The sequence below is a fragment of the Rhinatrema bivittatum genome, chromosome 7 (assembly GCF_901001135.1).
Source record: "Rhinatrema bivittatum chromosome 7, aRhiBiv1.1, whole genome shotgun sequence".
In the NCBI taxonomy this organism is placed as follows: Eukaryota; Metazoa; Chordata; class Amphibia; order Gymnophiona; family Rhinatrematidae; genus Rhinatrema; species Rhinatrema bivittatum.
The window spans coordinates 110,404,091-110,426,928 of NC_042621.1; the positions used below are offsets into that span (position 1 = coordinate 110,404,091).

At 44.5% G+C, this 22,838-nt stretch overlaps 1 protein-coding gene across 1 annotated transcript in view; it reads left to right on the forward strand.

Moving 5' to 3' along the window:
• CIAPIN1 (cytokine induced apoptosis inhibitor 1) overlaps positions 1-22,500 on the forward strand; it is a 60,673-nt gene extending 38,173 nt beyond the window's left edge. The window contains exons 7-9 of the mRNA XM_029608938.1: positions 7-128; positions 19,936-20,023; positions 21,943-22,500. Of these exons, the coding sequence (XP_029464798.1) occupies positions 7-128; positions 19,936-20,023; positions 21,943-22,053 (321 nt within the window). The 3' untranslated portion in view covers positions 22,054-22,500. The remainder of the gene's footprint in view (positions 1-6; positions 129-19,935; positions 20,024-21,942) is intronic.
• The last annotated feature ends 338 nt before the right edge of the window (positions 22,501-22,838 follow it).

The window sequence follows — 22,838 nt, forward strand, 5'->3', positions numbered from 1 at the left end:
TTCCAGGATCTTGTAGACTCAGATGAACTGTTGGATTCAGAGGACTTGAAAAAGCCAAATCCTTCTTCTCTACGAGCTGATGTGTGTGGAGAAGGAAGCAAGAAAAAACAAAAGGCCTGCAAGAACTGGTGAGTTCTTGTTCTCTCCTCTAATGACAGGAGCCCAAGCAGCATGGTGAAGAAAGTGTGCTTACACTATAAAGTAAACCACACCACCTCCGTAAATCCAAAATGGCTGCAGAGACAATAGAAACATAACAGTAGGAAAAAACCGTATGGCCCATCCAGTCTGCCCATCCATCCAATTAATTTAGCATTATAATTCTCATCACTTCCTTAGAGATCCCCTGTATTTATCCCATGCTTTCTTCAATTCAGATACTGTTTTTTGTCTCTTCCACCTCCACTGGGAGGCTGTTCCACGCATCCACCACCCTCTCTGTAAAGAAATATTGCTAACCTTACTCCTGAGTCTACCCCCTTTCAACCTCATCTCATGAGTCCTCATTCTAGATCCTCCTTTCCATTAAAAAACGCTCACCTCCTGGAAACCTTTGAGATATTTGAATCTCTGTCTTGCCTTTCCTCTAGCGTATTCATGTTTAGATCTTTAAGTTATGCACATATGCTTTAGAATAAAGTCCACTGACCATTTTAGTAGCCACCCCTTGGAACAGCTCCATCTTCTTTTATAACTTTTTGAAGGTGCGGTCTCCAGAATTATACAAGGTATTCCAAGTGAGATCTAACCAGGGACCTATACCGGGGTAATATCACCTCCCTTTTTAAGCTGACTGTTCCTCTCCCTATGCAGCAAGCATCTTTCTGGCTTTTTACCATCTCTTTATCCAACTGTTTGGCCATCTTAAGATCATCAAATACAATTACCCCCAGATTGTACTCTTCCTTTGCACTTAGAATAATTTCACCTCCAATACTGTACCTTTCCCTTGGGTTTTTGCACCCTCAATGCATGACTCTGCATTTTTTAGCAATAATTTTAACTGGCAGCCCTTTGATCATTCCTCAAGCTTGGCTAGATCCCTCCTCATGTTTTCCACAATTTCCTGGCTGTCCACTCTGTTATAGATGTTGGTATCATCAGCATAAAGACAAAGCTTTCCCGACAATCTCTTGAAGTCTTCTGTGCGGAACAGTGTCAGAGCTCCTGCTGAAATCCAAGTACACTGCATCTAACGCTCTCCCTCGATCCAACTCTCTGGTCACCCAATCAAAGAAACTGAACAGATTTGTTTGACAAGATTTACCTCTGGTAAAAACCATGCTCCCTTGGATCTTGTAATCCATTGAATTCTGAAATGCACCGTCCTCTGTTTTAGCAGCGATTCCATTACTTTGCTCACCACAGAGGTCTGACTGATTGGCCTGTAGTTTTCAGCCTCCTCCTTATTTCCATTTTTATGAATAGGAACCACATCTGTCTGTCTCCAATCTGCCGGAACTACTCCAGACTCTAAAGAAGCATTGAAAAGGTCAGCAAGCGTAGCTGCCAGGATATTTCTTAGTACCCTCAGATGTATCCCATCTGGCCCCATCGCCTTATCTACTTTAAGTTTAATTAGCTTCTCATGAATATGTTGTTCTGAGAATCAATTGAGTTTACCTCACTTCCAATCTTTATTTGTTTTTGATTTATGTGGTCCTGCTCATGGCCCTTCCACAGTGAACACGGAACAGAAATATTTGCTAAGCAATTTTGCTTTTTCCTTATCAGTCTCTACATATTCCTAGAGTCTCACAATGCCTCTTTTGTACTTCCTTATATCATTAATCTCCCCCCCCCCCCCCCCCATGTTACCATATTTGCTAATCCTGTTCATACCCCAGATCAGTCCAGACGCCTGGGTTTTGCCTCCCTACCAGCAGATGCAGACAGAGAGGAAAAGCTTTACTGACACTGCTACTTAACCTAGTGTATCCCCTGCAGCCACTATATCTAAATCATCTTCTTCCATGACTGCCTCTAGATCTGGGACTTTATTCCCCATACTATGAGCCTTGGTATACATAGCTTTCCAAATATTGCCTCTTTTCCCCATGTTGCACAGTTCTTTATGAGTCGGACCTTTTTTAATTTATGGATTGAAAAGTTCAAAGGGAGAGTCGTTTCAGTGATGCGCAGACTCTTTCTCTAAGCTTGCCTGGTTTCTGAACATGCTGTGAACATTGGGTTCTCTTAGTGATTTTATGGGGGATTTGGTCCATTCCTGCACAGAGGGGAGAGTAGGTGCAGCTTCCACAACACATACACAGTGCTCATTTTCAGGGATGGGAGTGTGCGCTCTTTGTGGGTGGAAAGGAGACTGTCCAGCCTTGACAACACTCAGTGTCTATAATGAGATTGAGGTCTCTTCCTTTAGGGAAGAGGGAATGTGCAGCCCTGACAATACAGAACACTCACAGCATCTGTAATGCGATCAGCAAAGTGAGTAATTACTAACAGCTAGATTTGTCAGGGAGAAAACATTTTTATTTTTTTTTGTAATTTGTTTTATTCAAAGATATTTTGAATTACAGCCATATAAAACAGAACATAATATGTACCCCTCAACCTCAAGGAAGAAAACATTTTTAGTGTTTGTTTGAAGCAATTGGTGGAGTTCACCATTTACGTGCCCGTCCTAGGATGTGATGCTACTGGAAGTGCTTTTTCTCCCTTCTTTAAGATTTTATGTGCGCACATGATCAGGGATCATTACTATTTTCAGCTTGAATCTTTTTTTTATCTCCAATGCTCCAGTAAGATTATATTTGAAGGACTGATTTTAAGCAATGTGATCCGAACCTAATCCTGGAGAGCGTGATGAGGTCATTGGGCCTATGCAGTAAACTGTAGGGTGAACATTAAGGTCCAAGAAAACAAAGAGGTAGGCGATCTATGGTACCGTCAGGTGAACACAAAAGGAATAGATGCCGTTATCTTTTCCAAGTACTTTATTGATGCAGAGACGTTCCAGATAAATTGCCCGACTCAGGCCGAATTTCGCGGCTTTCTAGCCTTTTGTAAGAATTTTATTTTTAGATTTGCATATACAGTAATTGTTGCATGAAATTATTCATTAAGTTTTTTATGAAATTGACACATGTTGCAATGGTGGTTGTTTCTCTTTTAGTTGTTTTATCATCGTTGGCATATTATCTGATCTGAGTGGATCAAACTTTATTAATGATTTGAATTTTGAAGGTAAAGTATTGTCTAACGTCATTGTCTAACGTCACTGTTATTTATTTATGTATTCATTTTTGTGTTCACTTATTTAACTTTTTTAATTAAATTTATCATTTTAATTTTAGATCTTCATAATGTTTAAAAAGGATGTTTATTGATTTATATAAATTTCTTTTTAATATTTATAAGATCTTAATAATATATTTGTTGTGAGATATTTATTTGTTCAATGCTGATTGTTCATTTGTAGCCCCTGAGGCAGCGGCTAGAAAGCCGCGAAACTCGGCCTGAGTCGGGCAATTTATCTGGAACGTCTCTGCATCAATAAAGTACTTGGAAAAGATAACGGCATCTATTCCTTTTGTGTTCACCGGGTGAACATTAAGGCCTGTTTGCACTTGCCAAAAATATTGTACTGTGCAATCAGGCCTTAACATGCACGTGAAGCTGGTCTCCTCACCACCAGCCCACACATACATTAAGGTCCACATGCTGAAATTAGCATTTAAACAAATGTAAATGAGGTCTTACCAGGTTCATGGTAAATAGCGTGGTATACTGATCTCCACCCACAATTTACCATGGAACTGATTTTTAAAGGCAAAAAATGAACACTTGCTTTGCACCAGGCCTCAGCACAATGAACTCCAGGTTCAGCTCCATAGATTAGTGGTAGCCTCAGCAACTTTACTGCACCTCGTACCAGGAGTTACATTTTCAGTGCTAATAAAACACAAGTCAAGCCTCCACCTTCTCTTCATTGGGGAATAATAGATTAACACGAGAGCTGCATGGAGGAGTGCTGATTTGTGCCCACTTTTACTCACATTGGTGGAGTAAAGTTGTACGTACAAAACTGTGCAGCCGAGCACACCTTATTCCATCAGGGACTCAAGACATGGCTATTGCTGGCAGTGTATGAATGGGGCTGACTGAAAAAAAAACCCCAAATAGTTTCTGTGTGAAACACTTTTTGGCAACTAAGTGACTGTGTTTTAAAGTTTGGAAACGGTTGCATCAAAGTGTGTCCCTCCAACTCGCCCCTCTTTCACACTGAGGACTGTCTGGTTACGTGAGGAAAAAAATCATGTTCGTACTTCAGATCTCTTCCAAGTTGAACATAAGGCTTGCCATACTGGGTCAGACCTAGGGTCCATCAATCCCAGTATCCTGTTTCCAACAGTGGCCAAGCCAGGCCACAAGTACCTGGCAGGTTCCCAAGGGGTAGATAGATTCCAAGCTGATTATCCCAAGAATAAGCAGTGGATTTTTGCACGTCTACCTTAATAATTGTTAATGGACTTTTCCTCCACCAACTTGGCCAAATCTTTTTTTTAAACGCAGCTATAGCTTTCACCATATCTTTTGGCAATGAATTCCAGAGCTTAATTATGCGCTGAGTAAAAAAAATAATTGCTGTTATTAGTTTTAAATGTATTACTCAGTAACTTCGTTGTGTGTCTCCTACTCTTTGTACTTTTTGAAAGAGTAAACAACTGATTACTGTTTACTCGTTCCATTCCACTCATCATTTTATAGACCTCTGTCATATCTCCCCTCAGCCATCTCTTTTCCAAGCTGAAAAGTCGGGGAACTGTTCCATCCCCTTTATCATATTGGTCGCCCTTCTCTTTACCTTTTCTAATTCTGCTATATCTTTCTTGAGATGTGGTGACCAGAACTGCACACAAGACTCAAGATGAGGTTGCACCATGGAGCAATACAGATGCATTATGATATTCTCCGTTCCATTCCTAATAATCCCTATCATTCTATTTGCTTTCTTGGCTGCTGCTGCACACTGAGCAGAAGATTTCAATGTACAGGGTGGCCCATGGAAAATACCAGTGCATTGGAGGCAGGCTACATTTCTATGGGCCACTCTGTATTATCAATGATGACGCCTAGATCTTTTTCCTGAGTGGTGACTCCTAATGTAGAACCTTGCATTTTGTAGCTATAATTTGGCTTACTCTTCCATAAGTGCATCACTTGCACTTCTCTACATTAAATTCCATTTGCATGCTCAATCACCCAGTTTTGCAATGTCCTCTTGTAATTTCTCATAATCCTCTTGTGATTTGACAACTTTGAATAATTTTGTGTCATCAGTAAATTTGATCAACTCGCTTGTTCCCATTTATAAATATATTAAGAAAGCATTGGTCCCAGATCAGATCCCTGGAGCACTTCACTATTCACCTTTTTCCATTGGGAAAATTTACTATTTAGCTCTACTCTCTATTTTCTATCTTTTAACCAGTTTGCAGTCCACAATATGACACTGCCACCTATCCAATGACTTTCTAATTTCCTATGAAGTCTCTCATAAGGGACTTTGTCAAGTGCGTTCTGGAAATCCAGATACAATATATCAACTGGCTCACCTTTATCCACATGTTTGTTTACGCCTTCAAAAAATGTAGCAAATTTATGAGGCAAGACTTCCTTGGCTAAATCCATGTTGGCTTTGTCCCATTAAACTATGCTTATCTATATGTACCCGGATCAGTCCAGACTCCTGGGTTTTGCCTCCCCTCCAGCAGATGCAGACAGAGGTTTTAACAGACTCCATCCTATACCCCTGAGGTGCCACCTAGAGTTTGTCAGTATTTCTCTGTCTCTAGCAGATGGTGGAGGTGCAAAAGCCTGAGTCTGGTTAGGTGTTGGTTAGACTGGGTTTAATTTAATTAAAAAAAAAAAAGTAAAAAGAAGAAGCATATTTTTCTTTTGGCTGAGAAGAGTTTCTGAAGAAGATACCTTTTAGCCTCCCAGGGGGTTGGCAGGTCCTGGTGGAACCAACCCCCTTGGTAGAAGAGGCAAGAAAGCAGAGGATTGAGAACCCTGTGCCTGGGAGTAATACCGGGGAGCCCAGGTCACTCATCCCCAGAGCGAAGCCACTTGCTGTCTTGAAAAAAAAATTTTTTTTTTAGAAGTAAGTTTTTATTTATTTATTTATTTATTTATTTATTTGTTTGTTTGTTTGTTTTGCCACAAGGTGGCTGGCCCAGCGTTCTTTCTCCCCTTCACCATCGTACCTCTGTTTTGCTCGCGTCCAGCCGTGGTCCGCTTGTTTCGTAAGGAGGAATTGGGGCCCCTTATCCCGGCAATTCTGGAGGAATTAGGGATTGAGGTTCCTCCTGAGGACTCTCAGTTTGGCGCTATCGATCCGGTGGTGTTAGGCTTAGGGGACCGGCAAGGTCCTTCCCATTCCATATGTCAGTCACGGACCTCTTGTTTCGCGAGTGGGATACGCCTGACCTGGGCTTAAAGATCGGGTGAGCTATGGATAAGTTATATCCACTCCCAGAGGATGCTCTTGACCTGTTTAAAGTGCCCAAGGTCGATGCCATGGTTTCGGCAGTGTCGAAGAAGACCACCATTCCGGTGACAAAGCCATGGTGTTGAAGGATTTGCAAGATCGTAAACTTTCTCAGCTGCAACCAGTTGGACTCGGGGGAGTAGGAACTCTCTGAAGCATTTTGCATGCTGTGCAACTGCTGGACCACTCTCGTCATGGACTTGATGGCGACCTTTCGCAATGCGAAGGCACCTCGATTTCTTCAGTTGGCGTTGGGAGCCAGGGGCAGAAGGGGTAGACGTTCTGGTTCTTCCCTGGCCAAAGGATGTTCTGTTGTACATCTTTCCACCGTAGCCATTGGTCGGCAAGGTTCTTCACCTCATCGAAGCTCATCCGGGCACGGTGATACTAGTAGCACTGGAGTGGCTGAGGCGCCCCTAGTTTGCGGACCTTCTGAACCTCAAGATAGACGGTCCACTGAGGTTTCGTCCTTCGAATCTCCTGTGCCAAGGGCCCGTTTGTTTCAAAGAGGCCAATCGCTTTTGTCTAGCAGCATGGCTTTTGAAAGGCAGAGGTTAAGGAATAAGGGTTATTCAGAGGCCATGATTGCCACACTCTTACGTTCCCGGAAGACTTCCACGTCCATGGCGTATGTTCGCGTCTGGGGAGTCTTTGAGTCTTGGTGTGTGGATCAAGCGGTGGAACTGTCCAGGGCTTCGATAGAATGTTCTGGCTTTCTTGCAGGTGGGCTTGGTGAAAGGATTGGCCTTTAATTTCCTTAGAGTGCAGGGGTCGGCGCTTGGCTGTTTTCAAGGGAAGGTGCAGGGAGTTAGCCTGGCGTCTCATCCGGATGTGGTTCACTTCCTGCAGGGATCTAAACATCCGCGCCCTCCGATCCATAAACCCTGTCCTTCCTGGAAGCTAAATTTGGTGCTGTGCGCCCTTTGTAATGCCCCTTTCGAGCCGTTGAAGCGGGCGACTCTGAAGGACCTGACGTTGAAGATCGTGTTTCTGGTGGCTATCTCCTCCGCGCTACATGTTTTGGAGCTGCAGGCCTTATCGTGCCAGGAGCCCTTCCTTCGCATATCGTATTCCGGGGTTTCCTTGCGGACAGTTTCCTCTTTTTCACCGAAAGTGGTGTCCTTTCATTTGAACCAGTCAGTGGAGCTCCCTTCCTTCACGGAGGAAGATAAGGATCTCTGGAAGTTGGATGTCAAGAGGGCACTGTTATGATATCTAGAGGTCACGAATGGGTTCCGTCTATCGGATCAACTGTTTGTCCTGTGGAGTGGGCCCAGGAAGGGTCATAAGGCCTCCAGGACCACTATTGCATGCTGGTTAAAGGAAGCTATTGTTTCGGCGTACCTTGTCCAAGGTTGACCGATCCCGGTCGGTCTTAAGGCTCATTCTACTAGATCTCAAGCTGCCTCGTGGGCAGAATGTCAACAGGTGTCGCCGCAAGACATTTGTAGGGCAGTGACTTGGAAGTCTGCCCATACCTTTGCCAAGCATTATCGACTGGATGTCTGGGTCCCAGAGCCTGGATCATTCAGGGCTAGTGTGCTCCGAGCAGGACTCTCTCAGTCCCACCCTTATTAGGGAAGCTTGGGTACATCCCATGAGTCTGGACTGATCCGTGTATGTACAGGGAAAGGAAAATTGGTTCTTACCTGCTAATTTTCATTCCTGTAGTACCACGGATCAGTCCAGAGTCCCACCTATAATGGGTTGAGAGTCCGCTCGGCTGGTTGTTATCTATATTCTCAGAATTGGAATGTTTCCTTAATTGTGTTACAGGTTTTTCATCCCCTCTGCTTTTTGGGGTTTGTTTATAGGAAACTCTTTGGTTAACCTTGATTTCTGCTTGGGTACAGTGTAAAACTGACAGACTCTAGGTGGCACCTCAAGGTTATAGGACGGAGTCCGTTAAACCTTTTCTGTCTCCATCTGCTGGAGGGGAGGCAAAACCCAGGAGTCTGCACTGATCCGTGGTACTACAGGAACGAAAATTAGCAGGTAAGAACCAATTTTCCTTTCAGCAGTTTTGTTCTTTATGATAGTTTCTACCATTTTGCCTGGTACACACATCAGACTCACTGGTCTGTAATTTCCTGGATCATCCCTTGATCCCTTTTAAAAAAAAAATTGGCGTTACATTAGCAACCTTCCAGTCTTCAAGTACTATAGATGATGTTATTGATAGTTTGCAAATTTCCAATAGCAGGTCTGCAATTTCATTTCTCAGTTCTTTCAGCACTCTGTATACCATCTGGTCCAGATGATTTGCTACTCTTTAGTTTGTCAGTTTGCCCTAGTACATCTTCCAGGTTCACTGAGATTTATTTCATTTCCTCTGAATCGTCATCTTTGAATTTCATTTCTGGCATGGTTACATCTCTGCAAAATATGTTAAATCCCCTGCTCCAAATGTTAGGTATTAGATAGCGCTATGGTAATATGACCTTCATAATAGGCGTCATAGTGTGGTAATTCTTACCATTTTGTCACTCTGCCTTATGCTTAATCATTGGTCAGTCCATTTTTTATAATATTTTCCGTGTGCTAGTGCTCCGTGTATTAAAACGTTAACTTCATTAGTACAAAACTTGCAGTCTTTTGTTGATACTTATCTTAACTTAGATGTAATTTCTTTGCATGTTATTAGCCCGAGACTCTCCTCACAGATGGTCCGTAGCAATGCGACCAATCTCACATCGCTTCTCCGGTGTCTGTGCCCGACACTGTACAGGGTTTCGGACGTGCGTCGTCCTTCCTCAAGGGCAAGAATCTACGCCGCAAAATAATGTTTTAACAACAAAACTAAAACATACTATACTTAAGGTCAAACGTGTATTAGCTACTCACTCATATCAGGCTCATCATGGCTCCCAGCGTTTTTTGTGCATCTTTTCCGGTTTTTGAATTTCCCGCCTCCTTTTTAAAGCCCCCTCACGTACAACTTACGTCACTTCTGGTGTTAAAGTGAATACCATTCAATCATAGCATTAAGTCCTAGTGGTGTGACCGTATGCATGCGAAAGATCCACTGTTGCTCTCTTAAATTTAATAAAAAATTAGGATCACCTCCTCGTACATTCTCTGAAACCACTTCCAGCACTGCCATCGTAGTTGTTGAAAAGTATGACGCTATTCAAGGCAGTGGGCTACCATTGGGGCAAGGATTTTTCCTGTGGAAATACAACTCCGATGTTCGGTTAACCGGACACGTATCTGGCATTTAGTGCGCCCTATATAATAAAGGTTACAAGGGCACACCACAATGTATATCACTCTTGAGGTTTCACATGAAGAATATTGCCGTGCACTATGTTGATGTCCATCTTTATCAATCCACTGTTCTCCTTCAATCACTTGATCGCATACTGAACAATGCTTACATGGCCAGTGTCCTTTATTTTCATTCGCATTAATGGTGATGGTAGGTGAAAGAAAAGAATGCGTCACCAGATCGCCCACATTTTTGCCCCTACTAAAGGCAATGATTGGTGACTCTTTGAAAATACTATGTGTCTTAAGTACTGGCCAATAATGATGTAACAATTTAGAAATATGGGTACCTAAACTGGTATATGGCAGAGTGCACACTATGCGTTTTTCTTCTCTAATCTCTGTTGTATCTAAGAGTAGCCATTGTCGTTCAGCATTATACGCTCTTTTGTATGCTCTTTTAATGTATTTAACAGGATACCCGCACTGTAATAACCGCAATTTAAGAACCTCTGCTTGATGTACATATTCACTTCTTGTGCTACAAATCCTACGTAATCTGAGAAATTGCCCAATAGGTAAATTCTGACGCAAATGATGAGGCATTGGGCAATTTCTCAGATTACGTAGGATTTGTAGCACAAGAAGTGAATATATACATCAAGCAGAGTTTCTTAAATTGCGGTTATTACAGCGCGGGTATCCTGTTAAATACATTAAAAGAGCATACAAAAGAGCGTATAATGCTGAACGACAATGGCTACTCTTAGATACAACAGAGATTAGAGAAGAAAAACGCATAGTGTGCACTCTGCCATATACCAGTTTAGGTACCCATATTTCTAAATTGTTACATCATTATTGGCCAGTACTTAAGACACATAGTATTTTCAAAGAGTCACCAATCATTGCCTTTAGTAGGGGCAAAAATGTGGGCGATCTGGTGACGCATTCTTTTCTTTCACCTACCATCACCATTAATGCGAATGAAAATAAAGGACACTGGCCATGTAAGCATTGTTCAGTATGCGATCAAGTGATTGAAGGAGAACAGTGGATTGATAAAGATGGACATCAACATAGTGCACGGCAATATTCTTCATGTGAAACCTCAAGAGTGATATACATTGTGGTGTGCCCTTGTAACCTTTATTATATAGGGCGCACTAAATGCCAGATACGTGTCCGGTTAACCGAACATCGGAGTTGTATTTCCACAGGAAAAATCCTTGCCCCAATGGTAGCCCACTGCCTTGAATAGCGTCATACTTTTCAACAACTACGATGGCAGTGCTGGAAGTGGTTTCAGAGAATGTACGAGGAGGTGATCCTAATTTTTTATTAAATTTAAGAGAGCAACAGTGGATCTTTCGCATGCATACGGTCACACCACTAGGACTTAATGCTATGATTGAATGGTATTCACTTTAACACCAGAAGTGACGTAAGTTGTACGTGAGGGGGCTTTAAAAAGGAGGCGGGAAATTCAAAAACCGGAAAAGATGCACAAAAAACGCTGGGAGCCATGATGAGCCTGATATGAGTGAGTAGCTAATACACGTTTGACCTTAAGTATAGTATGTTTTAGTTTTGTTGTTAAAACATTATTTTGCGGCGTAGATTCTTGCCCTTGAGGAAGGACGACGCACGTCCGAAACCCTGTACAGTGTCGGGCACAGACACCGGAGAAGCGATGTGAGATTGGTCGCATTGCTACGGACCATCTGTGAGGAGAGTCTCGGGCTAATAACATGCAAAGAAATTACATCTAAGTTAAGATAAGTATCAACAAAAGACTGCAAGTTTTGTACTAATGAAGTTAACGTTTTAATACACGGAGCACTAGCACACGGAAAATATTATAAAAAATGGACTGACCAATGATTAAGCATAAGGCAGAGTGACAAAATGGTAAGAATTACCACACTATGACGCCTATTATGAAGGTCATATTACCATAGCGCTATCTAATACCTAACATTTGGAGTAGGGGATTTGACATATTTTGCAGTTATTATAATTGATCCCTATCTCATTTCACAACGTAGAGGTCGATGACTGGGGGATATTGATGGTTACATCTCTTACATCCTCCTCACTAGATACTGAAGCAAAGAATTAATTTAGACTCTCTGCTATGGCTTTGTCATCCCTAAGTGCTGCTTTTATCCCTTGATTACCTAATGGTTCAACTGACTCCCTCGCAGGCTTTTTACCTCGAATGTATGTGAAAAAGTTTTTATTATGAGCTTTTGCTTCCACGGCAAGCTTCTTTTCAAATTCTCTCTTTACCTTCCTTATCAGTGCTTTGCACCTGACTTGCTAGTGCTTATGCTGTTTCCTGTTTTCTTCATTCGGATTGCTTTTCCATTTCTTGAAAGATGTTTTTAGATATTATAGCCTCTTACCTCACCTTTCAACCATGCTGGTAGTCGCTTAGCCTAATTTCCATCTTTTCTAATGCATGAAATACATCTGGTCTTGGCTTCCAAGATGATATTTTTAAACAACATCCATGCCAGAGCTAAACTCTTAATCTTTTGCAGTTGCTCCTTTCAGTTTTATCCTAACCATTTTCCTCATTTTATCATAGCCATCTTCTTGAAAGTTAAATGCTTTCGTAGTATGACTTCCTTTTGGGCTCCCTCCAGTTAAGTCAAATTTGATAATATTGTGATCACTATTGCCAAGTGGTTCCAACATTGTTACCTCTCACACAAAATCCTGTGTTCCACTAAGGACTAGGTCTAAAATCGTTTCCCTCTTGTTGGTTCTTGTACCAGCTGCTCCATAAAGCACTCATTTATTTCATCTAGGAACTTTGCTTCTCTAGAATGTCCTGATGTAACATTCGCCCACTCAACACTGGGGTAATTTGAAATTGCCCATTATTACTGTGCTGCTGATTTTGTTAGCTTCCCTAATTTCTTTTAGCATTTCATTGTACTGTTCATTCTGGCTAGGTGGATGGTATATCACCCCCATTACTATTTTATTCCCTTTTTCACCTAGAATTTCTATCCATAAAGATTCAACATTGCATTTTGTTTCCTACAGAAATTTTATCCTGTTTGACTCAACACCCTCTCTAATATATAGTGCCACCCTTCCCCAGTTTGATCCATCCTATCATTTCGATATAATTTGTACCCTGGTATCACAGTGTCCCATTTGTTATCCTGCTTCCACCAAGTCTTGTCAATTATATCTACCTCTTGATTAAATGCTACACTCTTTACTCTCCTATCTTTTATTTTTTAGACTTCTAGCATTTGTATATAGACATTTCAGAGTCTGTTTCTTGTTTGTATTAACACCTGACAGGTGTAATTTGGAATCTTTCTGCACTTAAAGGCACCGGATCCCCTTTGGCATTTACTTATTTATTTTAATTTTTTATTTTCAAAATTTTCCACAATTACAATATAATATGCAATTAGAACCCGGTACATATTTCAGCATTTATACGTTTTTTCCAAAACTACAAATCAAAAAAGAACATATATCTGTACCTAAATATAAGAAAACAGGGGACAAGAGAAACTAATGAGGACTACAAAGAAACTTTTATATATTATTAAAGGTAATAGGTAGGAAGGAGTATCTAATTCCCTTTATGCCGATTCATCCCTTGGGGTGCTATGCGAGTGGCCAGCCAGCAAATCCTTGAGCTGTTCCGGTTCAAAAAAAATAAATAATTATTATCCATGAAGCGAACACAACATTTACTTGGATATTTCAAAACAAAACAGGCACCCATCCATAGGACCCTATTTCTCATCCCCAGAAACTGCTTTCTACAATCCTGAGTAATTTTAACTATATCAGGGTATATCCAGACTTGTGCCCCATAGAACTTAGTCAGCCTGTTCTTAAGAAATAATTTCAAAACATTATTGCGATCGGTAATGAAAGCAAACGAAACCAGCATAGATTTTCTTTCCTTGATTCCATCGAAAGTTCAAGTAACTCTGAAATGTTCAGTGAATTCACCTGCTCTTCTTCCACAGAACTTCTTTGAGGCAAATAAATCTTTGAGCATACAGGAAGATGTCTCAGGAATTTTTAAACCCTGCTTCATATAAGTTTTAAATAACTCGAGCGGTGATACAGGAAAATTAATAATTCTCAGATTAAGTATTCTCCATTTTCTCTATTATCGTTTCAGATTTAATAATATTCTTTTGTACATTTTCCAACTGAACAATTCTTTGCTCATGATTTGCTATCTTAGAATTGAAAGACACAATCAACGAATTATTTATCATAGTCTGATTTTTTTTTTTTTTTTTTGTTTCCAAAGTAGTTGCTGTTAATGTTTTTAATGTAGCTTCAATTGCTTTCAGAGCAGACCACACAGTGCTTAAGGAAATTTGTTCAGGCTGTCCAAGCCGAATACTCACTGCTCCAAGGTCTGGCTGTTCTCCTCTCTTATCCTCAAGGTCTCCCGGCCACTTTATTCCCGTGGTGGTAATCTCCTCGGGTCTCCCTTGACTCTCCATCTCGTGGTATTCAGGGCTCCGAACAGACCAGCCATCTCCTCGCCGCAGGATTCCTCCCTCCCTCCTCCACGTGCTCGGTCCCCAGCTGGGCCAACTCTCCTCAAGCCTGATTGAATTTGCTGTTGGCCTCCGTTGTTCTTGGAGACTCAGCTGGCTGTGCGGGGTGTGCCAGCTTAATCGGCTCGCCGGGGCTCAGAGTCACTTCCAGGGTCAGAGGGGACTGCGTCCGCTCTACAGCAGTCCCCTCCGACGTTCGAGGTGTTCCATCGGAGAAGAAGCCCTTAATTCGTCTCTGCAAAGGGTCAGTGTCTGGTATACCTGATCAGGCTCCCCTAACGCGGCCCTTCCGTTTGGTATGAGGCATTCTAAGTTAGATTGTAAAGGTTGTAAGCAAAGGACGATGAGAGCTTCTCTCCTCCGTGTCTTACCTGGCGGCCATCTTGCCCCCCCTTTGGCATTTATTGCAACTTCTTTACTGGGATGCCCTGTTTTCCCTATTCTCTTAGTATCCTTCAAAGATGCATCATTCAGAACCATACACTTCTCAGCAACTTGCGCTGTCTCTTTTTTTAAAGGTTAGTACAGCAGCCTGGTTCCACTCTGGTTAAGGTGGAGCCCATCCTCGAAAAAGGCCTCCCCTTCCCCAAAATGATGCCTAGTTCTTAACAAACCTAAAACCCTCTTCCTTGCACCCTCAGCTCATCCACGCATTGAGACTGGAGCTCTACCTGCCTTTGGGGTCCTGCATGTGGAACAGGAAGCATTTCAGAGAATGCTACCCTGGAGGTTCTAGATTTCAGCTTCCTACCTAAAACCCTAAATTTGGCTTCCAGAACCTATCGTATGTTTTTGCTCCATAAGACGCACTTTTTTTCCCCCAAATGTTGGGAAAAAATGTCTGTGTATCTTATGGAGCGAATATTTAAAAAAAAACAAACAAAAAACTAACTAAAACCTCCCACCCTCCTGACCCCCCCCCCCCCCCCCAAGACTTGCCAAAAGTCCCTGGTGGTCCAGCGGGGGTCCAGGAGCGATCTGCACTTCGGCCGTCGGCTGCCAGTATTCAAAATGGTGCCGATAACCTTTGCTCTTACTATGTCACAGGGGCTACCGGTGCCATTGGTCGGCCCCTGTCACATGGTAGGAGCAAGGGACGATATGGGCCGTCCCTTGCTCCTACCATGTGACAGGGCCGTCCCTTGCTCCTACCATGTGACAGGGGCTGACCAATGGCACCAGTAGCCCCTGTGACATAGTAAGGGCAAAGGCTATCTGTGCCATTTTGAATACTGGCAGCTGACGGCCGAAGTGCAGGAGATCGCTCCTGGACCCCCGCTGGACCACCAGGGACTTTTGGCAAGTCTTGGGAGGGTCAGGATGGTGGAGGGTTGTAGTTAATTAAATTTAAAGGGTTGGGATGGGGTGGTGGGTTTTTTGGGTTTTTTTTTTGGGGGGGGGGGGGGTTTCCAACAAATAGAACGATAAAAGTTTTCTGATATGGGGAGTAGACAGAAATGGCTCTCCCCAGACCTGAAAATGAAATGGGGACAAAAAAAAAAGTTATGCCCTCCCCTAATTTGCTCCATAAGCCGCACAGGCGCCCGGGAACAGAGCCAGTTTAGCAACATTTAAAAAAAAATTTTTTTTTTAATTTTCCTGCTCTGAATCCTAGGTGCATCTTATGGTCAGGTATGTCTTTATGGAGCAAAAAATACGGTACCTCCTGCACTTTCCTATGTCATTGGTACCCACATTTACCAAGAGAGTTGGCTTCTCCCTAGCACTAATTAAAATCCTATTTTTGTGATTTGTGACACCTTCACACCAGGCCGGCAAGTTACCAGACGGTCCTCACGTCCACCAGTCACCCAGCTATCAACCTTCCCAATAACTGAATCACCATCTTTAACGGCCGTCCTAACCCTTCCCTCCTGGGCATTTGCTCCTGGAGACCTATCCTCGGTGCAAGAGGATACTACATCATCTTGAGGGAATGTCCTAGCTCCAGGATTGCTTCCTGCATCATCAAGCTGCTGCTCTCCTTCCAGGTGGCCTATCTCCTCCCAAAGCTGCACAGGGGCTACCAGATCAGAGGTGGGACTTCTCTACTATGTCCCTGATGGTCTCCTCTATAAACCTATCTGTCTTCCTTAGCTCCTCCAGGTCTGCCACTCTAGCCTCCAGAGATCAGACTTATTGTCTGAGGGCTTGGAGCTCTTTGCACTTACTGCATACACATAACCTCTCCCCAACTGGGGGATAATCATACATGTGGCACTCAGTACAGAAGACTGGAAAGCCTCTCTCTCACTGCTGGAGTTGCTGGATTTTCCAGCTGAACTCCAGTGGACTTCTTGGGTTTTCCAGTGCGGCAGTACTTTTTTTTTTTTTTTTTTTAAAGCAGCACTGGAGCAGAAGCTTCCACTGTGAGATGGTGTCCTCCGCGCTGTCATAGAAAAGTTACAAAAAAGAATCACAGGTAATATTACAAACATTGTCTATCTGCACTTTTAGTAAACATTGAGGCAGATTTTAAAACCTGCGCACGGGCACAGATTTGTTCACCCAACCCGGCGCGAACAAATCTATGCCCCCCCCTCCCCCTTTTCGTCAGCATGCCGAGGGCCCTCCGATGCTCGGCGTGTGGGGAACCGGGATCGCGTTTATCCCGCGAGGGGGTGTGCACGTGGTGCCTCCCTGCTGGGGAGGGCACCTCACAGCCGCCAGGACGCCTTTCTGCGAGCGATCAAGCGTGCCTTCAGAAGAAGGAGCCGGCACCGATGCCGCTTCTACGACCGGGCCGGGCCCAGTCACGCCGGGAACAGATTCAACACTTCGCTTGTCTCCCCTCTCCCACAGCCTGGGATTACCTGCAGGTCCTGGGATCCATGGCGTCCACTATCAATCTCGTACCGTGGGCATTTGCACATACGCGCCCGTTGCAGAGGGCATTACTCTCTCGCTGGACACTGGTCTCGCAGGACTACCAGCTCGTCCTCCCTCTCTCCCAGCTCATCAAAGCCAGCTTGAGCTGGTGGCTAGACCCGCTCCATTTGGCGCAGGGCATGCCCCTGGAAATTCCGGACTAGGTGGTGTTCCCCACCGATGCCAGCCTCACCGGTTGGGGGGCAGTGTGCCAAACGAGATCAGCACAGGGACAGTGGACAAAGACCCAAGCAGCGTGGCCAATCAATCGTCTGGAAACAAGAGCAGTCCGGCTGGCACTCATACGTTTCCTTCCTCTCGTGCGACATCGAGCGGTCAGGATCCTCTCGGACAACGTAGCGTAATCAACCGCCAGGGGGGCACGAGGTGTCGGCATGTCTCGTTGGAAATGGCCCGCTTGATGTCGTGGGCAGAGATTCACCTCTCCCGTCTGGCAGCCTCCCACATTGTGGGCGTGAACAACATTCAGGCGGACTTCCTGAGCCGACAACGCTTAGATCCCGGGGAGTGGTCACTCTCCGAAGAGGCGATGCAGCTCCTCATTCTTCGCTGGGGGCCCCTCGTCTGGATCTCATGGCCACTCTTCACAACACCAAGGCACCGCGATTCTTCAGTCGTAGACTGGAGCACGATGCAGAAGGCGTGGATGTGCTGGTTCTTCCCTGGCCACGTCATCTCCTTCTATACATGTTTCCCCCATGGCCACTAGTGGGCAGAGTCCTTCGGAGAATAGAACTGCACCAGGGTCTTATCATTCTGGTGGCCCTGGGATGGCCATGCCGTCCTTGGTTCGCGGACCTTATCAACCTCGCGGTGGATGGCCCTCTGCGCCTGGGCCATCTTCCCCGTCTACTACACCAAGGTCCAGTATTTTTCGACCAGGCAGAACGCTTCTGTCTTGTGGCCTGGCTTTTGAAAGGCGGCAGCTTCGACGCAAAGGATACCCGGAGGCCCTAGTCACGACCCTCATCAAGACTAGGAAGACTTCAACCTCAGTCGCGTACGTTTGAGTCTGGAAGGTCTTCGAATCCTGGTGTGCCTCTCACGATGCTTGACCAAGAGTGGCCTCTGTGCCTCAGATCCTTGAGTTCCTCCAGGACGGCCTAGAGAAGGGACTCGCCTACAACTCCTTGAAAGTACAAGTTTCTGCTCTCTGGTCACTTGTCCATTTGCCGGACCATCTTTCATTTTTCTCTCACCCGGATATTGCCCGCTTCCTCAAGGGGGCGAAACACCTGAGACCTCCAGTCCAGACCCCTTGTCCCTCCTGGAGCCCTATCTTAGTTCTCAGGATTTTGGCCGGGCCTCCCTTTGAACCTCTGTGCGCCGCCACTCTCAAGGATCTCACTCTCAAGACGGTTTTTCTGGTGGCCATTTGTTCTGCACGCCAGGTCTCAGAACTACAAGCACTCTCATGCAGAGAGCCTTATTTCCGTTTTACGGACTCAGGGGTCTCCTTGCGTACAGTGCCTTCCTTCCTGCCCATGGTGGTCTCTGCATTTCATCTGAATCAGACAGTAGAACTCCCGTCCTTCTCTGCCAGTGAGTCACGGACTCTCCACAACCTTGATGTCAAGCGCATCCTGATCCGTTACCTGGAGGTCACCAATGATTTTCGGGTGTCGGACCATTTGTTTGTCCTTTGGTCTGGACCAAAGAAAGGCTCTAAGGCTACGAAGACAACGATCACTAGATGGCTTAAGGAAGCTATTGTGGCAGCATACATAGGAGCGGGTTGACCACCCCCTTTGAGTGTCAAAGCACACTCCCTTCGATCTCAGGCGGCGTCCTGGGCGGAAAGCCAGTCTTTCTCCTCCCAGGAGATTTGCCGGGCGGCGACCTGGAAATCATTGCATACATTTGCAAGGCACTATCGATTTACATCTCCAGTTGCCGGCTTCCGGTTACTTTGGCGACAGGGTCATTCGAGCAGGGCTTTCAGGGGCCCACCCTATGTAGGGAGGCTTTGGTACATCCCACCGTCTGAACTGATCCTGGTACGTACAGGGAAAAGAAAATTATTCCTTAGCTGCTAATTTTTGTTCCTGTAGTACCATGGATCAGTCCAGACGCCCTCCCTAACAATTTTTGGGGATTGGAGTTCTCCTGCTCGATCTTCCCTTCTGACTTCGCTACTCTGTTTATCCTGTTCAGGTGTTCATGTTATTCCATTCAGGTTTTCACCTCTACGTTTCTGAGGCTGTTCCACAGTTCTTTTTGCAAGTTCAAGTTGTAGCACCAGTTGCTTTCATTTGCATATATTTTTTATCATATTATGGTGTGGTTGGTTAGCTTGATCCATCTGGCTCTGATATTCTCTATACTGAGGACTCACAGAGGGTGCACTGGTTTATATGGCAGCACCCTCCAAAGCCTTGTCTGACTCCATCTGCTGGACGGGGGACATAACCCACTGTCTGGATTGATCCATGGTACTACAGGAATGAAAATTAGCAGGTAAGGAATAATTTTCTTGTAAACGTGAAGGACCTGATTTACAAAGGCTTTTCTCCCGTTCTGTGTCTATGGGTTGGGAGGTTTCTGTTATAATGGGGACTGGCTTAGTAGAGGCTTTTTTTTGTTAGTGTTTCCTGCCTCCTTCCAGCTCTGAGGCAGTCTCACAGTTCTGGCTGCGTTGGGGGGGAGGGGGATGAGGGCAGCCATGTGATAACCTCTCTCTCCCGGAGCTGTGGAGGGAACTAACTGGGAAGTTGAACCCCCATATTGGATAGATCCGTCTGTGATGTTAGTCCTGTTTTTTGCTTGTAGTACCTGCGGCTTGGCCGAGGAGCTGGAGCAGGAGAAGCAACTTGCTGTACCACAGTCGAGTGTGGGGACCAAATCTGCCTGTGGGAATGTAAGTACTTTTTATTTAAAAGGCAATTTATGACCCGCTTGATGCCTTTCCTCCTCCTGTCTATGGTGGGGAGGGGGTATTTAGAAGCAGAGCGACTGGAGATTCGTTTGGATAATTGAATGTGTGCCTTTTCTTAGTGCCTGCAAAGAGATACTAAACTTTGAAAAAAATTGTACAGGAGCAGCAAGTAGAGAGCTAATGGCTGTATTTCAGCCGCAAGTTATTGTAATTGTTGCCCATATTTTTCTGCACTGACTGGTTGTCTCACTTCAATGAGGGAAGGGATGGGCTAGAGGATTTCTCTGTTCGATTCATGTTAACTCGATATGAAAGAAGCTAGCAGTTAGACTTCGGCTGTTCAGCAAATGAATTCAGCAACTGCTTGTGTGCTGTCAGTAAAACATCTGGCAGTAGGTAAATCACATGCAGTAGGTACAAGCCTAATAAAAAGAACTGTAAACAGAATGGAAGAGCGTAAATCTTGGCTTATGTTAAGGTACACAGCAAACCGCTGCGGCATTAATGGAAATGCTAATTAGCAGCAGTGCAAAGGATGTGGGTAAGATATTTATTTGTCATGATCCCAGTAAAGCTGGCATGCATCACTTTATAACTCCAGGCTGCTAAGGAGGTTCCAGTATCCATCTAATATGGCTTAACAAAATCACATCCACAGTTGCATGACATGTCAACACAAAAATGCGCAGAAAACCTTGTACCATCCTTCCAGCCTTGCTTCAGTTTCCACTCGGGGATTGCTCAAGGCAAATTTCCTCTCCCTCTGGAAGTGGTGAATATCCTTTCAGCCTTGACAGGCTTGAACGACTTGAGATCTAACAGCATGAAGGTTAATATTCATCAGGACGGCGAAACAGGTAGTGTATCCAGCTAAGCCAGATAAATTGCCATGGATAATCAGTGGCGTGCTGCCAGTTAAGTGCCACACTGAATCTTAGCTGGATCCAGCTAACTTTAGGTCTGCTCTCCAGCATGACCAGACTTAGCTGGGTGCATTATCTGGCTAACTTAACTCCGCCCCTAAATGCCCCCAGAACTCCTTGAACTTATCTGACTAACTTTTATCCACTTAAACAGCTGGATAGGTCGGGGTCATTCAGCGTAGCGAGGAATAAAAAATCCACAGTTTGCTTGGCTAAGTTCCAAACCTAGCCAGACAACCCGTTTCAACATTCACCTCCTGGTAACTTGCAGAAGTCGCAGAGAGAGGAGGTGAGAAGGGATTTGAGGGGTCACCAGGTTAGGTGGCTGAGGGGATATTGAGTTTTTCTCACACTTATTGGATGATGGGAATGTTACAGTTCAGGTATGTGTTGTGGATATGTACAAAGATGATATATTGCTCAGCAGTAAGACACACATTAAAACAGGCACTCGTATTGAGCACCTGGTTTCCTAACATGCGCACAGCCGCATCCCCTGGGTGCCCAATACAATATGTAAATGAGGGACTATAAAAAAAAATCTGCTTTGCGTGCCTAGCAATTTTTTGCATCAACAGGTAATGGCTAATAACCTTATCTGCATGGAATTTACATGCGATGGGCGCTATCGGCTACGCATTTTGGACGCGCTAATCTCCTTATTGCATCTGGTATTAGTGTAGCACGTCCAACCACGCGCAAACCTGTGCACTAACCTGGGCGCACTTTATTGCATCGGAGCCTTAGTGGGAGAGTAGCTTGCCTCGCTGGGCGCTATTCTGCTGCTGACCCGGTAGGACCTGTATCTTGTTTCTTTATGAACTTGTTCTAAGACTCATCTGGGCAGTGAATAACGGGGCCACGTTTCATGCTGTCTGTCCTGATGCAAGTTGCTTCCTGTTAAAGATCTGGCTGGTGTGGTGTGTCCCATGGCTCGTGTTGGAATTTATTATTTTTTCTCTCTCTCTCTCCTGCCAGTGTTACTTGGGGGATGCCTTCCGCTGTGCCAGCTGCCCTTATCTGGGGATGCCAGCTTTTAAACCTGGGGAGAAGATCCTCCTAAACCAAAATCAACTGCAGGATGCCTAGGATCTGGGATGAGGGAGAGGAAGATTGTATGCTTCCTGTGTCCCCCAGTCTTTTTTTGAAGCATGGTTGTCATGCACAGAGACTCCATTGTTTGCAGCCTGAATATTCTTTGATAAGTTTGATGATTTTCTCCCTACGTGACATTCTCAAACCAATCGAGATACCATCCTTGGCCTGTACTGAGAACTGATTAGCACCATACTAGAATTCTTCCTTAAAGCTCCTCCATTCCATATCTGCGCTTATTTTTAGCTTCTGATCACTGGATAATGATGAAATGTGAAAATAAGTTGAAAGAGAAATGTCCTTATTAAGAATCTTTACTATCGGGCTTTAATGTTCCTAAGTCACGCACTGGTGTGAGATGCAAGCCACCACAAGAACTGTTTTTACAGGGAGTGCCCTGTATCATAAAACTGTTTAAAATAATCCTTTTGTTTTCTGGTATTTTTGTTTCATGTGGTTCCTGCTGATAGACACAACATGTTAACCCAAAGGCCATGATGTCCTGGGCCTGCTGCGGATGCAGAGGTTTGCTATGATGGGTCCCTGTGGTTTGAATATATTACAATAGGAGTAACCATTCTGTGGCTCAGGAGCCACGTCTGGTTCTTGTCTGGCCACATGGCAGTTGAGCAGCACATGAAGGGTAGGAGGGGAGGGACTGGTGCAGAAAGCACACACAGCAGAGAAGAGCCATTCTGCTCCCTGCTCCAGCCTTCCTGCCCTCCTGTAGTGCTGGTTGCTGTAGGGGCTGGAGCAGGGATCAGAGACTTTCCTCTATT